Source organism: Hemiscyllium ocellatum, chromosome 36 (assembly GCF_020745735.1).
Source record: "Hemiscyllium ocellatum isolate sHemOce1 chromosome 36, sHemOce1.pat.X.cur, whole genome shotgun sequence".
NCBI classification, from domain to species: domain Eukaryota; kingdom Metazoa; phylum Chordata; class Chondrichthyes; order Orectolobiformes; family Hemiscylliidae; genus Hemiscyllium; species Hemiscyllium ocellatum.
Window position 1 is genome coordinate 26,361,949 of NC_083436.1, and position 25,604 is coordinate 26,387,552.

At 41.9% G+C, this 25,604-nt stretch overlaps 1 protein-coding gene across 2 annotated transcripts in view; it reads right to left on the reverse strand.

Annotated features, from left to right (window-relative positions):
• The window catches only part of jade1 (jade family PHD finger 1), a 140,412-nt gene that overhangs the window by 69,491 nt on the left and 45,317 nt on the right, over positions 1–25,604 (reverse strand). The window contains exons 1-3 of one of the 2 annotated variants that reach the window (XM_060851775.1): positions 9,515–9,597; positions 9,334–9,411; positions 4,018–4,103 (exon numbers count right to left, since the gene is read on the reverse strand). In XM_060851775.1, coding sequence (XP_060707758.1) covers positions 4,018–4,103; positions 9,334–9,385 — 138 coding nt within the window. In that variant the 5' untranslated portion in view covers positions 9,386–9,411; positions 9,515–9,597. Of the gene's footprint in view, positions 1–4,017; positions 4,104–9,333; positions 9,412–9,514; positions 9,598–25,604 lie in introns of those variants that run through there. The other variant, XM_060851774.1, reaches the window with a different exon arrangement.

Consider the following 25,604-nt stretch of genomic DNA (forward strand, 5'->3'; position numbering starts at 1 on the left):
AGAATGTAATGGTTCTTTATGATTCCATCAATGGGAATAAATTCTTGTTAGTTAATCCCTGATGCTCCCCATGTTGACTTTCAGTATCATTATCACATACACCTACAGAATATGTGAAATAGTCAGATCATGCAAATAAGGGCACAAAATCTGACCTTTCCACATATCATTATTTTATATAAATACCAACTGACTGCTTTGCTTGCCCTCACCGTCTTTCTAAAACCTGTCTGTTTCTCAACTGAATGCATAGTAGTAACCCTTATATTAAAGAAGTCTGATTTTTTAAAATATAAATTAATGAAAATCAGTATAATAATGCTCCTGCTAAAACAAACATAGCTCTTCTTCTGTCACGTTCTTTGCTTATTTCTCCGCAATCTTTACTGCTCATCTTTGACTCATTAATACTTTGCTCCTTTTCTATCCTGTACCCCATGCCCAATTATCCTCTCGATGTCTTCAGATTTGTTTGCCTGTGATCGCTTTGCTAACTCTTAGAAGTGAAAAGATTCCCAAAGCACACTAACTCTAGACAAAGCACAAATCCCACCATTTACCACGAACTCCAGCCCAAATGCCAGAAATACTGTTGCCAATTTTTGTCAGCATATCCCTGGACACTCTTGTGCATAACTTCCTGCCTTCAACTGTCTCGCACCCACTCCCTGACCACTTGCCAACCAATGTGCCCACCTTCACACACCAACTTCATTAGCCACCTGGATAATTATTGTCCACGTAACATGATTGCTCACACCAATAACCTGATGATTGATCCTTCATTTATGGACTCTCCAAGGAAATTTTTGATGATTATTAGTCCCATTCTTCAATCCTACGTCTGTCTAAAGTCATCATTTTCAAATATGCATCCAGCTGTCTTTTGATACCTTGAATGGAATCTCCCAGGCAGCACAGTCCAAATTCTAACAACTCTGAGTGAAGTGTGTCCTCATTTCATACCTCACTCGCTTACTGATAACCTTCAAATTGTGACCCTGAATTACAGACATGCCAACTAGTGGAAACAGAATACTCTTCTTTAACTTGTCAAAATTGCTAATGATTTTGAACACGTCAATAAGATCATCTCTTAATCTTCTCTGCTCCAAGGAGAATAAGCCCAATTTCTCTAATCCTTCTTTGTGTCTAAAATCCCTCTTTCCTGCTATCATTTTAGCAAATCTCCTTTGCACTCACCTGTACTTTAACATCATTCTTAAGTAAGGTACCCAGAACTGAACACAATACTCCAAATGTGGTCTGACCATTGCTTTGTAAAAGTGCAGCATCACTTCCTTGCTTTTATATTCGAAGTCTCTATTTACAAAGCCAAAGGTCCTATGACTTGCCTTGACAAATGTTTCAATTTGCCTGGCCATCTTCAGAGAATTATGCACATGAACCATGAGATCCCCCCACTCCTGTACTCCCCCTCAAAGTTGTACCATTGAGCCTGCATTGACTCTCTCTCGGTTTCTTCTTCCAGAATGCATTAGCTCACATTTCTTTGCATTGAAATTCATCTGCCAGGTGTCTGCCAATTTGCCGAAGTTGCCAATTTCGCTCTGAAGTTGCTCAGTACCATCCTGAAAATTCACTGTTCTCCCTAATTTCTCCCTAGCATTATCTGCAAATTTAGATATTTTGCACTCAACACCCATCGCCAAATCATTGATATGGATCAGAAAACGCAAGGGCTCCAGCACAGCCTTCTCTCTGGCACGACTAGAACTGCATTGTTCCAGAAAGTTGTCCTGCACACCTTGCAGGAGTTTCACCCTAACCATTACCCTTTTCTCTGTCTCCGAGCTTGCAAAGTAAAATGCAAATAAATATGCAAACTAAATCTTTTTATCCGGTGCATAATTTGTTTTTAATGCTATTGCTCCAGTTACAACTGAATCAAAACTGTGGAGGAAATGACAATACAAACTTTGGTTTAATGTGAAAAATGAAATCTCAAAAGGCATACTAGTCAGATAATAGTACAATCCACGTCTTTTGTTCCCAGTTTCCTTCTCTTCTCTTCAGGCTGCTGATCCATAATGTGGCAAAATTCCTTCGGAAACTTATCGGACCCATCTCAAGAGGCCATACTTTAGTCATGAACCTGGGCAGTCAGTGCCTACAGGCTCATTAACAAAGGAGGCTTTATTTTAATTTGCTTAGAGTATTGCTGGTATTTACTGTCCACCCCTAATTACCCAGAGGGCAGTTAGGAGTTAACCACATTGCTCTGGAGTCACATTTAGGCCAGACTAGGTAAAGATGGCAGATACCCTTCCTCAAAAGAACAGGAGTGAACAGATATGTTTGTAAACATTGATTACACAGTCACCGTTAACATGGCTTTTTAATTCCACATACATTTATTGAATTCGAATTTCATCATCTAACAGGGTGGAATTTGACAATCAGCATGAAATTTTGGATTACTAGCCTTCTGGCATACCACCACTTGAGACATGATACCAAACATGCACCATGCTTTGAGATCCACACAGGTCCACTTTCTGAAAAATTCAGCCAGGACTGGGATTCCCAGTTAGTTTTTACCTTTCCCAAGACCAAGCACCATTGTGACCAAGATCAACTAATTCAAAACAGACAGTGAATCAAACCTGGGACCACTGTTTGATTAGTATGGCACAATTAGGCTACTATTGGAATAGTGCATTCAATTCTGGTCTCCCTGCTATAGGAAAGATGCTGTTAAACTTGAAAGGTTTCAGAAAAGATTTATGAGAAAGTTGTCAATTGGAGGGATTGAGCTATAAGGAAAGGCTGAATAGGCTGGAGCTATTTTCCCTGGAGATTCAGTGGCTGAGGGGTGACCTTATAGAGGTTTATAATATCATAGGGGGCATAGTTAGGTTGAATAGTCCAGGTCTTTTCCCTGGGGTGGAGGGAATCCAAAACTAGAGGGCAGATGTTCAAGGTGTGATGGAAAAGATTTAAAAGGGACCTAAAGGATACCTTTTTCACTCAGAGGGTGGTGCATGAGGCAGTGGTGGAGATTGGTACAAACACCACACTTAAAAGACATCTGGATGTGTACATGAATAGGAAAAGTTTAGAGGGATATGGGCCAAATGGGACTAGATTAACTTAGAGTATCTGGTCAGCATGGATGGGTTGGACTGAAGGGTCTGTTTCTGTGCTGCACAACTCTCCAAGTCTAAGTGGCGCAATTTCTATCTGGGGCAATCAGAAAAGTTTTACTGCCCAACTTTGAACAAGGGAGAGACAAATTAAGGTGGCACCAATGATGGCGTGCGTGCAGTGCAGTGCAAAACAGAGCTCTCCCTCTATTTTGAGAGCCCAACTGGCTGTGGGCCTCGTTATGTTTGGAATCGCACTGATGTTCCATTTTGAGGCACCCTGTTATGACTGGGTAGTGTATATCGCTCCCTCTAAGGCTGTTAGCATTCCTTCAGGTCGGGCCTGCAGCATCAGGAACCCACAAGCCATCCTTAATTAGGCTCTGGACATGGCCAATCAGAATCCCACCTCCCGGATGTTTGCACTGGAACTTGTGCTGCAAGTCTAGATTTCTGAAAAAAAAAACAAGTAAGATGCCACGACTGATTTTATCTCTCAATGGTCAGGTAGCCTGGACACAGGCCAATACCACGTCATCTGGCTCAAGATAGTATGTGCATCAAAGTCAAACGGAGAAGGCAAGTTCAATCTCCAGTCTCTGGTGATTGACTTTTGCATTAGACATCAAGGTTCAAAGCTACAGAGGAGAAAAATCATTTGGCATTGCATCTTCTAAGCACTATGCAGCCACCTCTACTGGAAGGGTTGGCCTGACCACCGTCCCCCATCCTTCCAACTAGCTATCGTCCATCGACACTCATTACCAAGGCCCACACATTGGAAAAGACTGACAGAGGGCCACTATTTTTATCAACATATGCTGGAACGAGAATCAAGATCTCCTGAAGAAGACAACAGGAGGCCAGTGTTGAAGAGGAGAGAAAATTTCAGACCAGAACAAGGCATTACCTCAGATGGTTTTCGGTCTTCATGCCTCGACGTGGAGCTTCTTCTGTGTCGTGACTTGGAATGCTGAGACCAGGATGTTGAATGACCTAAACGAAAAAGTCAACAGCAGTTATTTTTTTATTATCATGGAAGAACTCAGATCAGACCGGAGTTGAGAAGATGAGAGCTTGATTTAACTTCTTCAACCAAAAAAACCACACTGAAGCGTCAGCCAAGTTTACCGTTTGAAACCCTGCCGTGGGGTTGGAGCCAGTGACATTTTGACTCAGAGGTTAGTATCTACGGACACAGAAGAAACATCACAAAGGCATACTGTCCTGCCTGCAACATGGCAGAAAGGTAAGAGATTCCAATGTGTTACACGTCAGAAACAAAGCTCCTCATCTCTACACTAAGTAGTATTTAGTGATTCAGTTCTTCCCAGTAAGTTGAGATTAGTGAATGTCAATTTTTACTCTTGTAACAAATGGCTCCGTATTTTACCCATTTTTCTCATTCCAAATCTCTGTACATGTTTCTCAACCTTGTCCGTGAGATCTTTAGCATCTGGTTGAAACACTCAAATAGACAAATAGAGTCATAGAGATGTACAGCATGGAAACAGACTCATAGGTCCAAATCATGCTTCATGTATATTTTAAACTGATCTAGTCTCATTTGCCAACATTTGGTCCTTATCCTTCAAAACCCTTCCTATTCATATACCCATCCAGATGCCTATTAAATGTTGTAATTGTACCAGCCTCCACCACTTCCTCTGGCAGCTCATTCCATACACGTATCACCCTCTGTGTGAAAATGTTGCCCTTTAGGTCCCTTTTAAAATTTCCTCTCTCGCGTTAAACCTATGCCCTCTAGTTTTGGACTCCCCCACCCCAGGGAAAAGACCTTGGCCATTTACCCTATCCATGCTCCTCATGATTTTATAGGATCCTCTAGGATGTCATCCCTCAACCTCCGATAGCCTCAGCCTATTCAGCCTCTCCCTATAACTCAATCCATCCAACCTTGGCAACATGCTTGCAAATCTTTTCTGAACCCTTTCAAGTTTTATAACATCCTTCCTGTAGTTTGGAGACCAGAATTGCACATAGTATTCCAAAAGTGTCCTAACCAATGTCCTATAAAGCTGCAACAAGACCTCCTAACTCCTATACTCCATTCTCTGATGAATAAAGGCAATCATGCCAAACATCTTCTTCATCATCCTATCTACCTGCGACTCTACTTTCAAGGAGCTATGAACCTGCACTCCAAGGTCTCTTTGTTCAGCAACACTCCCCAGGATCTTACCATTAAGTGTGCAAGTCCTGCCCTGATTTGCTTTTCCAAAATGCAGCACCTCACATTTATCTAAATTCAATTCCACCTGCTACTCCTCAGTCCATTGGCCCATCTGATCAAGGTCACGTTGTACTCTGAGGTAATCTTCTTCCCTATCCGCTACACCTCCAATTTCAGTGTCATCTGCAAATTTACTAACTATACCCTCAAATCCAAACTATTTGTATACCGTATATATTTGAATAATAGTCAAATTGTTTTGACTCCTCTAAGATTAAATTTACGGGGTCGACTATTACATGGATATTACTTTTGAGTGGCTAAAATTCATGCCCGCCAAAGTTCATACTTTATCATTAGATAAAGACCAATTGATTTCTAAATGCACAAAGAACAAACACAATGAATTATGGTAATGGTGAAAACCCGGAGTGGACAAGTACAACCAACAGACTGACTCAAATGTTGATCTGTTATCTATGAAGAATTAAGGTTGCCTTTTATCAGAGATATATGGAAAATTCCAGACTTTTTGGCCAAAATTAGGGGCCGACTTTAACATGAGATAGACCGCTACTCGAGTATATATGGTAAATGATGCAAACAGTGGACCCAGCACCGATCCTTGAGGCACACCGCTGGTCACTGGCCTCCAATATACACACACACATCCCCATTAACTCACTCATTGTGACCAGTTCCTTACCTAACTGTTCACTTCTCCTCCAAACACAGGTTCATTAAACATGGGAGAGAAGCAACTTGAATTAATGACAGAGACCCAGCCTCTGACTGAAAGACCAGCTCCTCACTACTTCCTTCCATTTTATTTAAGAATTTACGTTTGATCTTGTCAATGCAAATGAATCCGCACTGTTGAGCTGCAAATACAGTAGACTACATTTGAAGGAAGGACGTGTGAAACACCACTTAACCTGGAAGGTCTGAAAGACATCTTGGATAGCAAGCTGCGAAGAGCTGAATGGGCAAATGTCACACTTTTTCCGAGTGCGTGGAAAGGTACCATGAAGGAGTGAGAAAATGTTTGGAGTGAAGGAAGATTGGATCAGTGTGTCACAAAGAGAATGGTCATTGTGGAATGCTGACAGTGGAGGGGAGAGGAGAATAGATTGGCAAGTGATATACTGCCAGAGGTGGTGGAAATGGTAGATGATGAACCACTAAGTGCATAGACTGACATGTGGCAAGAGTGAACAAGGGGGAACCATATAATTGCTCGGGGAGGAGGGAAGTGGTGAGGGCAGAGGTACAGGAAATGGTCAGACATGATGGAAGACTCTGTCCACCGTGTTAATGGTGGTGGTGGGGGGGGGGCGGCGGTGCAGGGTTAAAGTGGATGCCTTCCCACTCAAAATTGGCATGGCTCACTGCGTCCCACAGACAAATGAGAAAGGAACTGTAAACTGCAAAGAGCAGCAAAAGCCAATCTACATCATTCTTACAGGGAGGGAAAACAGAAGTTGTATTGGGATTCATGGAACGACAGATGGAGAGAGAGATAGACAAATTTTAAAAACACAGAGATGTGGACAGATTGATCTAGACACATAATTTGCCAAGAAAAAAATCCAAACTAAATTTATACAGAAGTCTGCTTTCATCCTCAGTCACTATAAACATCTGGCTCAGTGGTTAGCACTGCTGCCTCACAGCACCAGGGTCCCAGGTTCAATTCCAGCCTCGGGTGGCTGTCTGTGTGGGGCTTGCACATTCTCCCTGTGTCTGTGTGGGTTTCCTCCCACAGTCATAGATATGCAGGTCAGGTGAAGTGGCCATGTTAAAGTGCCCATAATTTTAGGTGCATTAGCTAGAGGGGTGTGGGTTGCTGTTCAGAGGGTGGGTGTGGACTTGTTGGGACGAAGGGCCCATTTCCACACTGGAGGGAGTCTAATCTAATCACTGTGAAAGATCTTGCCATTTACAGAGCCTGCAAAATATGTATATTTTTAATACATCGGATCAAAGTAGATAAATTCCCATGACATTTTTTTAAGATATCAAAATCTGCTGGAAGAGATTTTTAACAATATGTCATTCAGATGAAAAGTTACTTTCACTTTGTTCCGATGAGGGCAAAGGATAATCAAACAACACGTGAACTTCTCAAAATCAAAGATCACAGGCTGTGCTACACAAATAAAGGAAATGCCAACTAATTTAAAGCACAGCTGAATTCAGTTAAGCAGATAACACAAGTAATGAGAGGAATTCCGGTTAGAAATGCTTCTTAAGTTACAGTAGCTGATTCATATTTAACATTTTGAGGAGTATGACACAAGAGAAAGGAATGAGAAATCATCCACTAGCGCGAGAGACTACACACAGCGGGAAATCCGATACGGCTTACAGATATTCGCTCCTAAATTAGAGATACACGTTCACGGCAAATTAAGCAAGATGACAAATTCGATGAAAGCTTCCCTTCTGTACAAATATAACACAATATTTTATGTGCTTCTTTGTGTTTAAAGAATGCACAGATTCAGTAGAGAATTCATATAGATGGACAGAAATGCAATTACAATATTAGAAGTAGGAACAAATTACTGCCGATAATTTTAGAATACAACTTATAAAAATGACTTTTCTCTCCAATCCTTTGGAGGATGTAATACTGAACCTCGAATTCCTTTCTTTGTTATTCACAGACTGTGTTTACAGTTCCACAAACTGTGGCTACTCTTCAGGTCACAGTCCCTACAGTTTCGTATCAGTGACTTGTTCAAAGAGACCCACATAGCTCAGGCTTTACTCTTCATCCACGAGTTCAACTCCAGGAGTCAGTAAACAAGACTAAGGCAACCTGTCCAAACTCAGGGACACCACATCCATCTTTGAACTCGAAATAATACCCTGATGAAAAGCAGTTAATGCAGCATAGGACAAGGATCTAGTCTACAGCATTTCATCTGTTAATATTACTTGCCCAACAGCCCATTCAATATCCACAGATATCTTCTATTTAAAGATCATTCTTATAGTATGTTTTTACTTTAATGTGGTTTGTAAATAATGGAACTTTCCCAAATAGCACTGTTCCATTTTCTCCATGTGCTGTAACTGTAAACATTCAGTGCTTTTTTTTTTAAAACCATATCACTGCTTTGCGTGCCTCCTCTCTCAACGTTCTTTCATCTGCTCACCCATCACTTCCTCCCATTCACCAGGTGTCCTGATCACCTCATTCCCTCCCATTCACTGCCCCTCTCTCAAAACTCGTTACTCCTATTTGCCATCTCTTTCCTGGCCCCCTTGTTGCCTCACATTCACTGTTCCTCTCTCGATACTCAATACCACTCTCCTGATGTTGAACCCCCCCCGCTCATCATTCTCCCCACTCATGCTTACGGGATAAGGAGAGGGATGAGGTTAGAAATCGGGGAGAAAGGGTAGGGTGGATGAGGCAGGGACTGACAAGCAGCAAAGAGGTCACAAGGAGAGGTGTGACAAGCAGAAGACCATGAGGAGAGCAAACATGGCAGGTAGAGAGCAGTAAGAGAGAGTTCAGAAAGGGAATGTGGGACTGGTTAAGGGGCTGGAAAAGAGAACAAGTAAGTGTGAAGACATTAGAGGTTTGAAAGAGGGAAGCATCAAACAGAAAGCAGTGAAGGGGAGGAAAATAGAAAGAATAATAAGCTAAGTAACAGTAGTACACAGAAAGTCAGTTTTGGGGCGAGTTAGGTTTCAGGCAGCTAATAGGTTTTAGTTATAAAAATTACTTGCCAGGAATGCAACCCATCTTTATTTGATGTTTTCTTTGTGTTTAGAATGCCATTTTGTTTTACCAACACATCAGGGAAAATAAATGTGGAATAGCTGTATCTCAATTACTAGGATCCGATCAGAATAAATGCAGCGACTGATAGGGTAACAGCACCTACTCAGGAACTTTGTTGATAAGTCAAAAGATTGAACTAGCTCAATGGTCCCCTCTGTCATTTCTTATAAATAGTTTATAGTGGCTAATATACCAGAGAGGCACTTTCTTTGTAACCAAAAAAATACACTTACTGTCATTGTCATCAGAATCATCACTGCTGCTAGGAAGCCGGCTTCTTTTCATGATCTTCTCGATGTCTGGCACAAAAACTGTGAAGAAAGAGATCAAGGTTAATGTCAAGGGTCAATGGAGTGATGGTGGTCCGTTCTCAAAAGCGGATCTGAAATTCTGCAAAGATCATACAGTCCTCACCACCTCAGGTCAATAAAGGCAGCTAGTCTTTAATGAGTCAAGAAGGGACAAAAATCTTGAATTACAATGAGGTTTGGCAAGCACCGAAACAATATTCCTGTGCATAAGGCAATGTTTGGTATCGTCAGGGGAACTGCATACAATTAGTTGCCTTTGTAATAGAATGCAAATAAACAGAATCACTCAAGTCACTGTTGGGTCCTGAAATTACACAGCAGAATGTCAGAAGATAAACACGTAAAGCGCGGGCCTACAGTTCCTTTTCCGAATATGATAGCAGTACAGGTATTAGCATCGAACAAGGCATTAAACGTGAACAAAAATGGGGTTAGCACATCCACAGCGGGGAAGACTGTCGGACAGCCAGGATTCATCCATCCGTTAGGCTACAGTATATTTTCTGGGCCATGTTTACACAGAAACCATTGTGTAGTCAAAACAGCAGGTACATGTTGACAGGTAGCTCCAGCTGATCCGAGACTTATCCCGATACTGATGCTACCTGATAATCATAAAAATTATCAGCCAATTTTAAATAAATCCAATAACACAGTTAATACAAGCAATACCAAAACAAAAGTTCAAGCAACTTGCAGGAAATCTAAACTCAAGCAAATTTGTGTCCCCTCCTAGCTTTTTTTCCCCCTTCCTCTCAAAAGACAGAGTGGGCCATAGCTCTTTCCATAAGCATCACTTCCTGCCAATAGCTCCAATGTAGTGCCTTGTGAACAGGCCGCTATCCATGGGGCCATCTACTCCTCTCTTTACCAGAATAAGGCAGGCAGATTAATCAACCAAGCCAGCTCAAAGGTACAATTTGATTTAAAAAATTGAATAGGCAGAGTCAACTAGAGCAGTTAAATTAAGACACTTAACTACTTATTGTGGCCTGACTCCTGTGTCACTCCAACAATCTGTCTACTCTCAAGGAAATTTAGACAATCAAATGAATCCAAACTCAGACTCATTCACATCTGCCACAATTCTCATACCTTACAGGGATTCTCTAAGAACGAAGCTCAGTGAGATTCTGAAAATGAGACTGTTGCCATTGATCCATTTTCACAATACAGACAATAATCCTAGTCATTACTGCACTGAAGAAAGTCATGTGGTCCATCGAATCCATGCTGGCTTTCTGTAGAGCCCATCCAATTTATTTTTGAAATCACTGGTAGTTTCCACTTTCACCATCCTGGTGGGCATGGGTTCCACATCATCACTGTTCCCATTACAGAAAAGATCTTCTTCATGTTCTCTCCGCATCTCTTCCAAATCCTTAAACCTGCATCCCTAGTCCTTTTACGATCATCCACTGGCAATAGTTTTGTCTTATTTATGTAAACCTGTCATTATCTGTACGTATATCATTTACCGTCAACCTCTTTTATTGTCAGGGAAACTTCTTCAATCTAACATCACTGACAAAGATCTTCAACCATGGAACAATTCCAACAAATGATATTGTGCTTTCTACAATAAAGTGGATTTTCTTGCCATTGTGACTTGGCCAGAGTTAATGTTCAGACACAGCTTTAGGTATTGATGTGGGATATCACAAAATACCAGGTCAATGACTCAGGACCTCATGAGATAGTTGGTAATTTCTGAAATGAATTACAAGTGAGTTCACTCATTTATACAAAACATACACCAACAATTATCCCTGCTCAATGTTACTAACTGTGCACGGCTGTGCAATAACAAATTCCAAACCTTAAATAGATTTCATCAACCCATTCAGACCTTCTGCGACACACCTCAGGAGAAGGTAGGATTTGTACCTCCTGGTTCAAGGGTACGGTCCCTATCCTTGTAAAAGGCTATTCCTGAAGAAGGGCTTTTGCCCGAAACGTCGATTTTTCTTCTCCTCAAATGCTGCCTGACCTGCTGTGCTTTTCCAGCACTACTCTAATCTAGACTCCCTATCCTTACAGTGGAACAGCCCTTTTTTTCCAATTTATGGAAAAGTAAATTTTATTTGGTCACTTATAGCAGCCAGGTTTTGCTCAAAGATTACTCTAAGTGGTTTCTGGTTTTGAAGTTACTTGATTGCAGCATAATTTTGGAAGCAGGTAATATTTTCAAACAAAGATTAAAAACAATCTGAAAATCTATTTCTCAATGGGCATAAAAGGAGAAGAAAACCAGCTCAAAGCAAAAATATCGATTTATTAGCTGAACTTCTCCAAAACATGCAAAGGAAAGATTGTAGATTAGATTACTTACAGTGTGGAAACAGGCCCTTCGGCCCAACAAGTCCACACCGACCTGCCGAAGCGCAACCCACCCATACCCCTACATTTACCCCTTACCTAACACTACGGGCAATTTAGCATGACCAATTCACCTGACCCGCACATCTTTGGACTGTGGGAGGAAACCGGAGCACCCGGAGGAAACCCACGCAGACACGGGGAGAACGTGCAAACTCCACACAGTCAGTCGCCTGAGTCGGGAATTGAACCCGGGTCTCAGGCGCTGTGAGGCAGCAGTGCTAACCACTGTGCCACCGTGCCGCCCTCCAAGATGGGTAGAGAGATGGGTAATCCATTTTAAATTGTTGCTCGGACCAGCTCCCTAATTAATGAAGCAAAGGTACAACAGGCAGCACATGTTTCATTATTTAACGAAGTCAGTGTATGGTGGTCATGCAAATTCTCAAATAATTTGCATGTATGTGGCACCTTTGGTGTGCTTTGGATGAGTTTATGTTTATGCAGCATGAAGGTGGAAGTACATTTGAATCCTCCAGACTGGAGATTAAAAACAGCATGGATGAGGGTTTCAGCAAGTGACCAGCAGCAGGGATGGAGGCGGACACGAGAGGGGAACACTGACTGTTTTTGTGATGGTAATGTAATGGGATCGGAAGCTCAAAAAAGGTCACAAATAAGCTGGTTCAGAACAGGACAGCAACATTGTTAGAAACTTTGTTCATTTGACAATGAAGAATGGTTTGGATCATCAAGGTATTCAAATGGAGGAAATTTCTCATCCAGGACTGGATGTCAACAAGCAGACTGACAGTTCACCAGCTGTAACACAAACCCTGAGGGGATTGAGAGGTTTTGGTGTGGTAGATTTGAGTGCTTTCAGTGCACAGGTCATGTCTTTAGGTGATATTGCCAAGGGGCACCATGAAGATAATAGGAGGCAGTGTGATGACACAGAGGTTTTGCAAAGGCTGTAGTTTATTTCGTGAAAGGTCCCTTTAAAGCCAGTGTGTACCAGAGAGTAATCTGAAGGAGGATTAATAGCCTTCCTGATTACGATATTGCGACAAAGCTGCTCCTTTAATAAGGCTACGTTGTCCTTGGGTTTTTTTTTGCCTGGATCATCTTAGAGTCGCAAAAATCTCCTAGACCTTTGAAAATGGCAGGAGGGACCTGGATATGGAAGCCCCAGCCACCTTTTCAACAGATCCAACTTTTGCCAGTACGAGGATGGGAGCAGGGTGAAAATAATTAATGCAAAACAAAAAAATCCTCCACTCATTCAGTAATGACTGAGATTGCTTTTTCACAGTTGAAGTTTCGTTATCTTGCCCAACTGTTTGCTTTCTGTTGGCTTCATGGGGATTCCTTTTGTAAAAGGTCTGTATGAAAAGTGTAACAGGACTGTTTCCAGATTTGAGGGGGACTTGAAGCAGGAACAGAAACAATCGCAAGGCATCATATTGTTCTCTAGCAGCCAGGTTACAGACACTATGAAGGTGTGAAACTTGACTGGGCTGCTCCTTAATGATGTTTAGAAACAAAAAAAAACTGCAGATGCAGGAATCTGGACCTCCCAGTCAATGCCCATTTTAATTCCCCTTCACACTCCCTTTCAGATATGACCATCCTTGGCCTCCTCCATTGCCATAACCAATCACACCGCAAATTCGAGGAACAACACCTCATCTTCCGACTGGGCAGCCTATCAAATGGAGGACTGACATTGAATTCTCCAATTTCAAATAACTTCCCTTCCCATCCTCCAACTCCCTTCCACTGTTCCCAGCCACCAACTGGATTCCTTCCTCCCATTGAGCAATGAGGTCATACCCTCTACCCATCTTCATCACCCTGCACCTGCCACTCCCCTTATCTGCAACTCCCCCCACCCCCAGTCCTGAAGAAGGGTTACACCCAAAATATCAACTTCTCCACCTCCCAGCAAGCTGCCTGGCTTGCCGTGTTCTTCCAGCCTCCTGCCTGCCTTAATGTTCGGCAGTAAACCTCTTAGCTAGGCAGGACTACACCCCAGTCGCGCTGCTCATCAATAGACTGAACACAGCAAATCAGCACATTTTGCAGCACAAGGTCGGAGTAAGTAGCTGAAAGGGATCTAGCCCCCATTTCAAAAAATGGTCTGTGGCTTATTCACAAAATACTGCTGGTACTTGTGGATTCAGAATAATGTCTCCCAGTGTGATCATTTTTACAAGGAATTCTGCCCACAATGCTTTCTGTAAATGACCGCAAGGACACACGAGGTAATGTTGCAAGCCACATTCTCAACTCAACCATTAATAGGGGATAAAGGGCTCTAGGTCTGATTAACTATTACAGTGCTCTTTTTTTCCATTACTGAATGGAGTTCAGCTCAATTTTAAACTTAACAAACATGAACATAGGAGTTAAGTGCCGAAGTAGGCAATCCAGCCCTCAAGAGCCTGACTCACAATTTACTACTTTTTATTAATTCCTATCTCCCATGCCCTCACACACACATTAAGTCAGTATTGCTGCAGCATTCCCTTGTAATACAACATAAGAGGAGCTGCAGTCTGTGGGGACCATTATATTAGATGTTGCCAGATTAAAGTCTCTGACAGAAGAACAACAGCAGCACCTCTAATATACTGCAAGATTGTGGCGAGATATATGAAGGATATTCTGTACAAGTAGCAATCCAGAGAGTGAATATTCAAATCCTGAGGTGGTTTGAGAAGTTGAATACAACTTTTGAAAACACTGGATTAGAAAAGACTGGCATCATTCAATGAGACTGAGAAATTGTTGGATTACCTAAAAACACTGAGGTTCATTAATATCCTTTAGGAAAGGAAACATGAATAGAAATGTAGAAACATTGAAGATAGGTGCAGGAATAGGCCACTCAGCCCTTCGAGCCTGCACTGCCATTCAATATGATCATGGCTGAGGGCTTCTGCCCGAAATGTCGACTTCCTTGCTCCTCGGATGCTGCCTGACCTGCTGTGCTTTTCCAGCACCCCACTCTTGACACATGCAATCTCGGTGTCCGCTCCCGCTTTCTCTCCATACACCTTGATCCCTTTAGCTGCAAGGGCCACACAGAGCTCCCCCCGAGAATATATCTTACAAACTGGTCCCTACAGCTTTCTGTAGGAGAGAATTCCACAGGTTCACAATTCTCCGAGTGAAGACATTCTTCCCCATTACAGTCCTGAATGGCTTATCCCTTGCTGGGTCAAAATATAGGAAATTTAAGACTGAGAAGGCCTTGCCGAGCACAGACATGACTGAAAAAGGCAATTGAGCCAGACTGCACTTCCCATTTCTTGGTACATAGGCATGTAGATTATTGCGTTCGGCTCAAGAGGAACATAATGCATATATCTGTTTAAACTGATGTAAACTTGGAGTTGGATGTGCACCTCACATTCTGACTTGAAACTATATCATCATTCTTTCACGGTCACTGGATCAAAACTCCTGAAGCTCCTAACACCCTGGTGGTTATACCTAATCCTGTTTTAAAGCCACAATTTCCGTCTTCAATCCACATGATTAGATGAAACATTAAGGGCAACTCAGTGATCCTCACATTTAATTCTCAGCCTTGGTAAACATGGATTATGTTTGAATATTCCAGCAGAGAGAGTTGCAAGACCAACAGGGATTCAGATCTTGAGTGTGCGCTTGTATATCATTTTACATAAAAACCTACCAGCATTAACTAATTCTAATTCATCATAGCCCACATCATTTCAACTCATTATGTGTCTTGGACTGCACCTATACTTTGCCAAACGAGCAGACATTTGTCCTCATCTAGTTTCGTAGACAATATTCGCAGGCATACACACAGCCACAAAAAAACAGAGAGAAGAAAGTCTGCAACACATGGTACAAAGGAGGATAATTACTTCTTTCAGCCAGCATCATAAGTAAGGCTGTTAGTATGGAAGTGGCTCTTGCCACTTCTTGCCAAGAAAATAACTATACCCTCTCAATATATGGAGGAAATTAAACTTCAAAAATCTTTTGACAGATTTACTGACAGAACCACTGACATTACACTGCAGGTAACAAAAGCACATAAAAGTAGCAATACACCAATGGACCCTCCCATTCCATTAAAAGCTAACAGAAGCTGAAGCTGAACTTACTGAGGTTACAAGGTCCTTGTCACTGACCAGCATTAGACTGGCTGAGTGACAAATGCTCACTCTATAACACTTTGGTCACACCACGACAGAAAAATCTCCTTCGTGAATGAATGAATTTGATAAGCTTAACAAGCAGAGCCTACTGCAGACCCCATGTGTTCATATTTTAATTATTTTTTTTGAAACCTATTCCATTAAGCTTTCCCAATTCAAGAAAAGCCTATTTTTACAGAGAAGAAAAATGCATACATCAGGAATTCCTTACAAACAGAGGATGGAGGATCAGGAAAGCCATGTCAAACCCAGCCCTGCATTCATTCTGTGTGCAACAAGCTTATCTACTCTCTAAACCTTTCACCATCTCCATTCCTCTCCTGTACTAATTCACACTAAAGTGAAGGTGCCACCAGAGAACAGCCACCCAACCTGTAGCATGCCAAGCACTCAATTTCCACAAGACATGAGAGCAATTAAGAAGACTTACTACTGCGAGCCAACAAGGTGAGTGTAACTAAATGAACGACCCTAGTGATAAATCCAAGGTCTATCCTCCTTGGATGGCTTTGTAGTCAAACTAATTCGACAGGGGGAGGTCTTTAAGTTAAAATTTAATCAAAGATAACCCTCTTTGATGAGGGTGGGAGAAAATGAATGGAAAAACAAAACCACTTTTACTGACGTCATGATGACTTACATGGTAAAACATATGCAAACATATTCTTGCTACAGCTTCACTGTCACTTTCTGAAAAACAGCATCACTTTTTGACACTAATGCCTTCTAATGGAGAAAGACAGAGTCAGAAGGTTGAAGGTGGTGGCAAATGAAGGCCATGTCTTTCACAAATAGATGAATAGGAAGGAAAAGGAAAACGGTTTATCTGGCGTGTGTGTTCCTGGGTCCTTCCCAGGTAAGGGTTTGGCAGAAACAGCAGAGCATGCTGCCCAAATGTCCTCTCCACATAATAAACATAAAAACACAAAATAAGGGGTCACTGAACTTTCACAACTCAGTAGATAAGCTGAACCAACACATTGGCCATACCAGAATTTAAGAAAAAAGTTAGAAGGTTAAACAACCCACCAAAACAAAGCCCTCCAGCCTCACAATCCAGTATTCCTGATGAAGGGCTTTTGCCCGAAACATCGATTTTACTGCTCCTCGGATGATGCCTGAACTGCTGTGCTTTTCCAGCACCACTATTCCAGAATCCACTCACATCTCCTGCCCCACACTCTCTGCCAATTATTTCTAGTCATGAGAAGAACTGCAAAAGCACTATTTTAGGTGTGTTTCTTATGGTCTCCATCTTAATCGTATCATGATAAGACAATAGACAATAGGTGCAGGAGTAGGCCATTCAGCCCTTCGAGCCTGCACCGCCATTCAATATGATCATGGCTGATCATTCCTAATCAGTATCCGCTCCCTGCCTTATCTCCATAACCCTTGATTCCACTATCTTTGAGAGCTCTATCCAACTCTTTCTTAAATGAATCCAGAAATTGGGCCTCCACTGTCCTCTGGGGCAGAGCATTCCACACAGATGATGATAGTAAACAAAGTGTTTTAAAGACAGTGATCATTTTAAACCAATAAACTAGAATTATGCATCAAAACATTTTTCCTGTCACATGAGAAGAACACAACATATCTTCCTTTGACTGACAAACTGAATGAGATAAGCCTAATCTACAATCATAACATGGTTCACACTTGTCACATACCATGCAATGCTGCCGAAAGCAGCTGCCATAGTGGTAGATGTAATAGAGTACGTAAAGTATGTTATAGACGAGAACAGACAACCTCAATATATTTTAAGAAGATAGCCTGGACCCAAATGTTTTCTAATTTTCAAGGTAGATGTGAAGTGCCTTGTTCCCGATGAAATGCAACCAGTCAAGGCACTTAATGTTAGGGAAAACACAATCTTCTTTTAAACACTATAGTTAAAATTCAAACAGGGACGACAAGGTGGCTCAGTGGTTAGCACAGCTGCCTCACAGCAACAGGGTCCCAGGTTCGATTCCAGCCTCGGGTGACTGCCTGTGTGGAGTTTGCACATTCCCCCGTGTCTGCGTAGGTTTCCTCCGGGTGCTCCGGTTTCCTCCCACAGTCTAAAAATGTGCAGGCCAAGTAAATTGGCCATGCTAAATTGCCCATGGTGTTAGATGCATTAGTCAGAGGGAAAAGGGTCTGGGTGGGTTACTTTTTGGAGGGTCGGTCTGGACTGGTTAGACTGAAGGGCCTGTTTCCATACTGTAGGGAATCTAATCTAAAATACAAACAGAAAAAAACTGAATTTAGGAAAACCTAACCAAGTTATAAACACAGTACCCATTACTAATTAACTGTATCAATATAGTAACATCCCATTAACACACCCCTTGGCAAATTCAGTCGGAGATTCTTACATGCAGTTTTCCAATCCCGGAGGAAAAAACATCAAGAAAAACATTCAGAGGAAGTAGAACTGAGGAGATATTCACTGAAGCTTCCAACTCTTTCAAGACTCTAAAGGATTTTGCTTTAAACTAAACCTAAAAGCCAAAAAAAACCCCGGAAAGCCTGGTCTGTGACAGTTGGCCATACCCAATTGCTTCCATTGCTCCAACTTTTTAAAAAAAACCCCAAAGCCTCACAAACTATTTACTTTCTTAGAGACTGCTCGCTACCTCTGCCTTATAACCTCACCTCAAAACAAAAGACAGGACAAAATAACCCCTTAAAGTGACCGTAAATCACAGGTACGAGCAGTAAAAGTCAAAAGGGAAAAGTTGGAACTGGTGAAGATTAGTATTTACCAACAGTTTTTTTTTAAGAGAAAGGTACTCATGGGGTGGCTTGGGTTGGATCTGTGCAGACAAGGATAGGACAGTGCATCAATTTCAGCCAACTCTATGAAACTTTTCAAGCTCCAGGTCTCATCAGCATTCCATGCTGTACATCTCTATGACTCTATACCCATAGGCTATGTCACAACTCTCTTAGTTTTCGATGTTCTGGACTAAATACTGCGATATTATGCAAATGTATGGGACATCAGGCTGTCCTGATGTACGTTCCAGCCAGTGAGGATTTTTTTTTAGAAGTACATTACTGTTATCTAAAACAGCCATCCCGGCAGCCAATTTGTGCAGACACATGCGTCAACCTGATGAAAGGTGATTTGTTGAAGGGAAGAGGATCGGCCATGGAACCAGAGCTCTGTTAGTCTGCTGTGAATACTGCCTCAAGATCCTTCACATCAACCAGAATAGGTTGACACTGCTTTGGTTCAGTTTTTCTCCAATAAAGTAAAATCTCTTCAGTGCTACACAATTAGCCCAAGATAATCCATAAAATATTTCACTTTGTAGCTGAGCTTGAATTCCCAAAAATCCAATTCACACACAAGGTTATTATGAACCAAAAGTAGCCTATTAAGGCAGTGTTATTTCCGACTAATAAGCGAGCGATTATGCCGCCATGAAGTGTCAAGCACGATGCAGACAATTGTTAACATTTTGAGGAATTCACAATAATGACAAGGAAACTACCACGAGCTGGCAACAAAGACAATTCAAATAAAATCGCCCATGAAATTGGCAGACATGAAACTACAGCCTCAATAGCAGTTCCCTATGAATGTATTATGCAAACAGGATACAGCTCCTGGAGTGCAGCTCACAGTGGGAAAACCTGCTTTGCAAAAGGCAGAAACATTGTGCAGCTTTAAACAGATCAGAGGTGTGTGTTGCTTGAAGTCTGTATGATGGAATTGATGTAAACTGCAGAAATGAATGCTGACATTACTTACCAACGAAGACACTCACATTAGACCTGGTTAAAAATCACAACACCAAGTTATAGTCCAACAGGTTTAATTGGAAGCACTAGTTTTTGGAACACTGCTCCTTCGTCACCCACCCGAATAGCCTGGTATTGTGTGATTTTTTTAAACTTTTTACACCCCAGTCCAACACCGGCATCTCCAAATTAGACCTGGAACTTATTCTCAAATTGAGCTGTTATCTTTCTGCAATTCAGGTGAAATCAGCAAAATCAATACATAAGATGGGAAAGTTTTGGGATAAAAAGTGAGGTCTGCAGATGCTGGAGATCAGAGCTGAAAATGTGTTGCTGGTTAAAGCACAGCAGGTCAGGCAGCATCCAAGGAACAGGAAATTCGACGTTTCAGGCATAAGCCCTTCATCAGGAATGATGGGGGCCAACGTAAATTTGGTCCAATCTGCAAATGAATCACACATCATATTCAAAACTGAGACTCCACTTCATGGGCTTCTACACCACCTAAAGATGATACCACTGATGTTACACTCCCTTTGTAAAGTATAGCCAAATTACGACTAGTTAATTCTTGGCAAGAGTTGAACAGTTCAGCAATTCCCAAATCCATAACAAAATTCTGGAAGGAGAATTTTCAGGGTACTCAGAGAGTAGGAATCATTTTTAAAAATGCAACCTTCCCTACATTTATGCCCGTCCTAAACCTCCTCTATTAGTTTAACATATTTTTCTGCAGAATGCTGCAGATGGGCTGGCAGTTAATCGCATGAGCAGTGTGTGCATAGGATCACTACCAACTTCAAAATCCAAGTCAAACATCACATTTCCTGCATTGCTGTCAAGTCCAATTCCTGGAGCTTTATACCCAAGATAGTAGCTGCATCACATGGACTGCCACAGATCAAGGCAGTACTGCATCAAAAGCTTAAGTTTATTTAAGAATGGCAAATTAATTACTTTGATATGATTTATTTATTGTCACGTGCATTGTGTTACAAAATACAGTGGAAGTGTTGTATAGTGTCACCACTCTTCGGCGCCATCTTAAAAAAAATCTCAGAAAAATAAACCAAAACATAGAATGTAAAGGCAGAAAAACAAAGAAATAAAGTGTCCAACTGTATAGCCGTTCTTGTTAAGTGCTCCATCATGGGCCAAGGGCTTGCTGGTCAGTCACGAATCCCCTTCTCATCTCCACCCACGCCCTCCCCACTATGAATCTTCACTGGTCCTCGCAAATGCAGAAGCAACTGATGTTGTCAGGTCTCAGACTGGCCCAAACTCGATGTCGCCGCTGCCACTTCAAGCTGACCGCACTAATGCAGCTGCTGCTGCCGTCAAGTCTTATACTGGGCCCAAACTTGCCTCCACCACTATGAATCTGCACAGGACGCAGAGATTGCCTGGAAGCCAAAGTTCCAATGATGCTCCTATCACATCACATTAATTTTTTATTTTTACACATTTACAATGAAAGGTCCCATCTCACGAACTATAATAAATGCATCTCTTCAATTTACTTATATTAGAATAAGCAATACTAATTATCTTTTGTTTTGATGCATTAGAGGAAACATTTGAGTGTTTGCACGGTATGCAAGTTTTTTTTATGAGGAGGTAGTCTTCTACTTTGTTGCGTGTGGGATGTTAAATCCATTTGCAGTCTTCCGATAAAGCAAGATTGAAGGGAACAGATCGGCAAATGTTGTACAACCTAATTCAGACCCCATCTGTATTCGGTTAAATATTTTCGCATACATATCACAATGTCAATAACACTTGCAGATTAAATAACTTAATAACCAGCAATCAATATTACAAGAAAACTAAGGACAGAAAACAGCAGTACCGTCTTACTGAGGATGTACTATCTAACTCTGCAAATAGTACAGTCCAGAATCCAATTTCACAAGGGACAATGCTTAAACACTCAGCAGCAATTTCAAAGTTTTAGTCATAACTTTTATGATTTCATAATTTCGTCAATTAAAGAAAATAATTTCTGTTTAAACTAAAAACTTATTTTCTCCTTTGTTATCTATTGTTGCCATACAGCACTTTCAGTTGATCCAAAATAATTAATATAAAAATATTATCCTGTTTCACTTCTGTATCTTTTCATGAGGCATAAACATCTAGGAGGAGTTACAAAATCCCTCACTAAAAACTCAGTTTAGTGGACAATTTCCCAGATATAAAACGTCCCACAGAGTATTCTTTGTGCTCCAAGCCAGAGGGTATGCAGTAATAGACCAGCCATCTTTATCATAGAACATAGGATATAGAACATACAGCACAGAACAGGCCCTTCAGTCCACGATGTTGTGCCGAACATTTGTCCTAGCTTAAGCACCTATCCATGTACCTATCCAATTGCCACTTAAAGGTCACCAATTATTCTGATTCTGCCACTCCCACAGGCAGCACATTCCATGCCCCCACCACTCTCTGGGTAAAGAACCTACCCCTGACATCCCCCATATACCTTCCACTCTTCACCTTAAATTTATGTCCCCTTGTAACACTCTGTTGTACCCGGGGAAAAAGACTCTGTCTACTCTATCTATTCCCCGGATCATCTTATAAACCTTTATCAAGTCACCCCTCATCCTTCGCTGTTCCAATGAGAAAAGGTCTTGCACTCTCAACCTAACCTCGTACGATCTATTCTCCATTCCAGGCAACATCCTGGTAAATCTCCTCTGCTCCCTCTCCAAAGCTTCCACATCTTTCCTAAAGTGAGGCGATCAGAATATACATATCAAGGACATGTTGTATCTGTTCCTTGAAGAAGTTCCACATTTCAACGACATCCTTCCCTGACAGCCTATGCTCTTCAGATCCTGTCTTGCAGCATCGTATTTACCCTTCCCCAATTGTAAAACCTACCCTGTTGCATGCACCTATCTCTCTCCATAACCAAGGTGAAAGTCACAGAATTGTGGTCACCATCACCAAAATGTTCACCCACTAACAAGCCCATCACTTGTCCCAGTTCGTTACCGAGTACCAAATCCAATATGGCCTCCCCTCTGGTCGGACAATCAACACACAGAGTTAGAAAAGCTTCCTGGACACACTGCACAAACACCACCCCATCCAATCTACTTGATCTAAAGAGCTTCCAATCAATATTTGGGAAGTTGAAATCGCCCATGACCCCGTGGCTTCTGCACCTTTCCAAAATCTGTTTCCCAATCTGTTTCTCCACATCTCTGCTGCTATTGGGGGGCCTATAGTAAACACCCAACAAGGTGACTGCTCCTTTCCTATTTTTGACTTCAGCCCATATTACCTCCAAAGGCAGATCCCCCTCAAAATGCCTTTCTGCAGCCATTATACCATTTCTAATTAGCAACGCCACACCCCCTCCTTTTTTACCACCATCCGTAATCTTACTGAAACATCTGTAACCAGGAACCTCCAACAATCATTCCTGTCCCTCTTCTATCCATGTTTCCGTGATGGCCACAACATCGTAGTCCCAAGTACCAATCCACGTCTGAAGTTCACCCACCTTGTTTCTGATACTCTTTGCTTTGAAGTATACACACTTGAGCCCATCTCTGTGTTCGCAAGTATTCCCTGTCAGTGCTACCTTCTCCACAGCCTCCCTACATTCTTGGACATCCTGAAAAACAGCTAACCTACTTGTTGGGCTACAAGTCCGGATCCCATTCCCCTGCCAAATTAGTTTAAACCCCCCCCCGAAGTGTGCTAGCAAACCTACCCCCCAGGCTATTGGTGCCCTTCTGGTTCAAAGCCACACGAGGAGTTTGGATTCAAGATAGACTGGTGGAGGAAAAAGCAAAATCCAGAATTGTCTCCAGTTTAGACCGCAAAGTAACAAGATGTATGACACTGTTGTCCATGGTAATGACCAATGGACCAGTTACGTCCTCTTTAAAATTTACTTGACAGTGTGCAGACCTGAGGGCTGTGTTTGGCAGTAGCATCCAAAACAATGTGTCCGTATGTCAGTTGGTATGGTGGATCCGCTGATCAGGCACAGTTGAGAGGGAGTACTGTACATCACACGCTGATAAGAGGGTGGCTAATGTGCCATTATTTAACACAGACTGCAAGGAAAAGCCAGCGAACCACAGACCAGTAAGCTTGACGTCAATGGTACATTGCTGGAAGGGATTCTGAGACCCTGGATCGACATGCACTTGGAAAGGCAAGAACTGATTTGGGATTGTCAGCATGGTTTTGTGCATGCAAAATCATGTCGCACTAACTCGATAGAGATTTGTTTTGAAAAGGCGACCAAGAAGATAGATGAAGGCAGAGCAGTGGACGTTGTCTACTTGGACTTCAGTAAAGGCTTCAACAAGGTTCCGCATGGCAGACTTGTCAACTTTCCAACACTGCATGACAGGGCTGTGCACAAATGATTCTCAGGGAATAGTTCGGAGTTAACCACATTTCTGGGGGTCTGGATTCTCAAAGGCTAGACAGCAAATTTCCTTACATAAAAAGCATTAATGAACCCAAAATTTTTAATCCACAATTTGATTGTTTTATGGCGTCACTTATGGATATTGGCTTTTTTAAAGTCTGATTTACTCAATGAAACTTGTTTTCACTTGTGTAATTTGTAAGTTTTTATTTTAATCTTCCCTCTTTTGCATCCAATTCCACCCCCACTGCCCCCAGGCATTAAACTTATTGCTCAAGTCAAGATCCCCAAATACCAGCTGCTAATACCTTCACGTGTCAGAATATTTTGAAACTGTCAGCCAGTTGTACAATCATTGTGGAGATTATTGCCAGGGAGCAAGCTCCATTCAGTCAGTGCTTTGATCTGCTACTTTCAAACATTTACCATAAAATTGAACTTCCATTATAATACGTGAACATGTATTAATGACACGCAGATAAAGTTTAATGTTCAGAGTTCATGGCAACAAAGAAACATTAAAATTACTCTCCAGCTGAAAATAGTTTCTCATGAAAGTGAAGTCAATCTAGAAAAGAGCAGTCAGAAAATCATTGAATCCTATAGTGTGAATGCAGATCATTCAGCCCATCGAGTCCACACCGCCCCTCAGAAACGTATGCCACCAGACCCATCCCACTACCCTATCCCATGGCTATCCTATCTAGCCTGCACATCCCTGGACAATTTAGCACAGCCAATTCACCTAACCTGCACATCTTTGGACTCTGGAAGGAAACTGGAGCACCCGGGAGAAACCTACGCAGACAAAGGGAGAATGTGCAAACTCCACACAGACACTTGCCCAAGGGTGGAACTGAACCTGGCGCTGTGAGACAGCAGCACTAACCACTGAGACACTGTATCACCCTGAATCTAAGTGACAGAGAACCAGTGAATTTTATATATCCAGTAAGACTAGTAGATTATACCTTTAGCAGGACACCATGATTTTGGGAAATGGTAAATCCTAGCCACAGGATCCATGCTTAGTGGCAAAATGTGGATACGAAGGCTGGAACTGAAGATCTAAGAAATTGAGAAACCATGCAAAGTGACTTGATTGAGAGGTGAGAAACCTCAAAGTCGAAGAAAGCTTCACCAAGGTTGACATAAGTAGGCTATGGATTTCTTTAGCTGATATTAATTATTTTTATTTGCACAGACATTACCTGGTAAATCACCTGAGCTGGATTCACAACATATCTCTGCACTAATATTGATATGAAGGCAATGTAAGACCATAAGACACAGGAATGGAAGGCCATTCGGCCCATCGAGTCACTCCACCATTCAGAGATGGCTGATGGGCATTTCAACGCCACTTAACCGCGCTCTTCCCGTATCCCTAATTCCTGTGAGATTAAGAATTTATCAATCTCTGCCTTGAAGGCATTTAATGTCCCGGCCTCCACTGCACTCCGTGGCAGTGAATTCCACAGGCCCACCACTCTCTGGCTGAAGAAATGTCTCATTTCCATTTTAAAATTGACCCC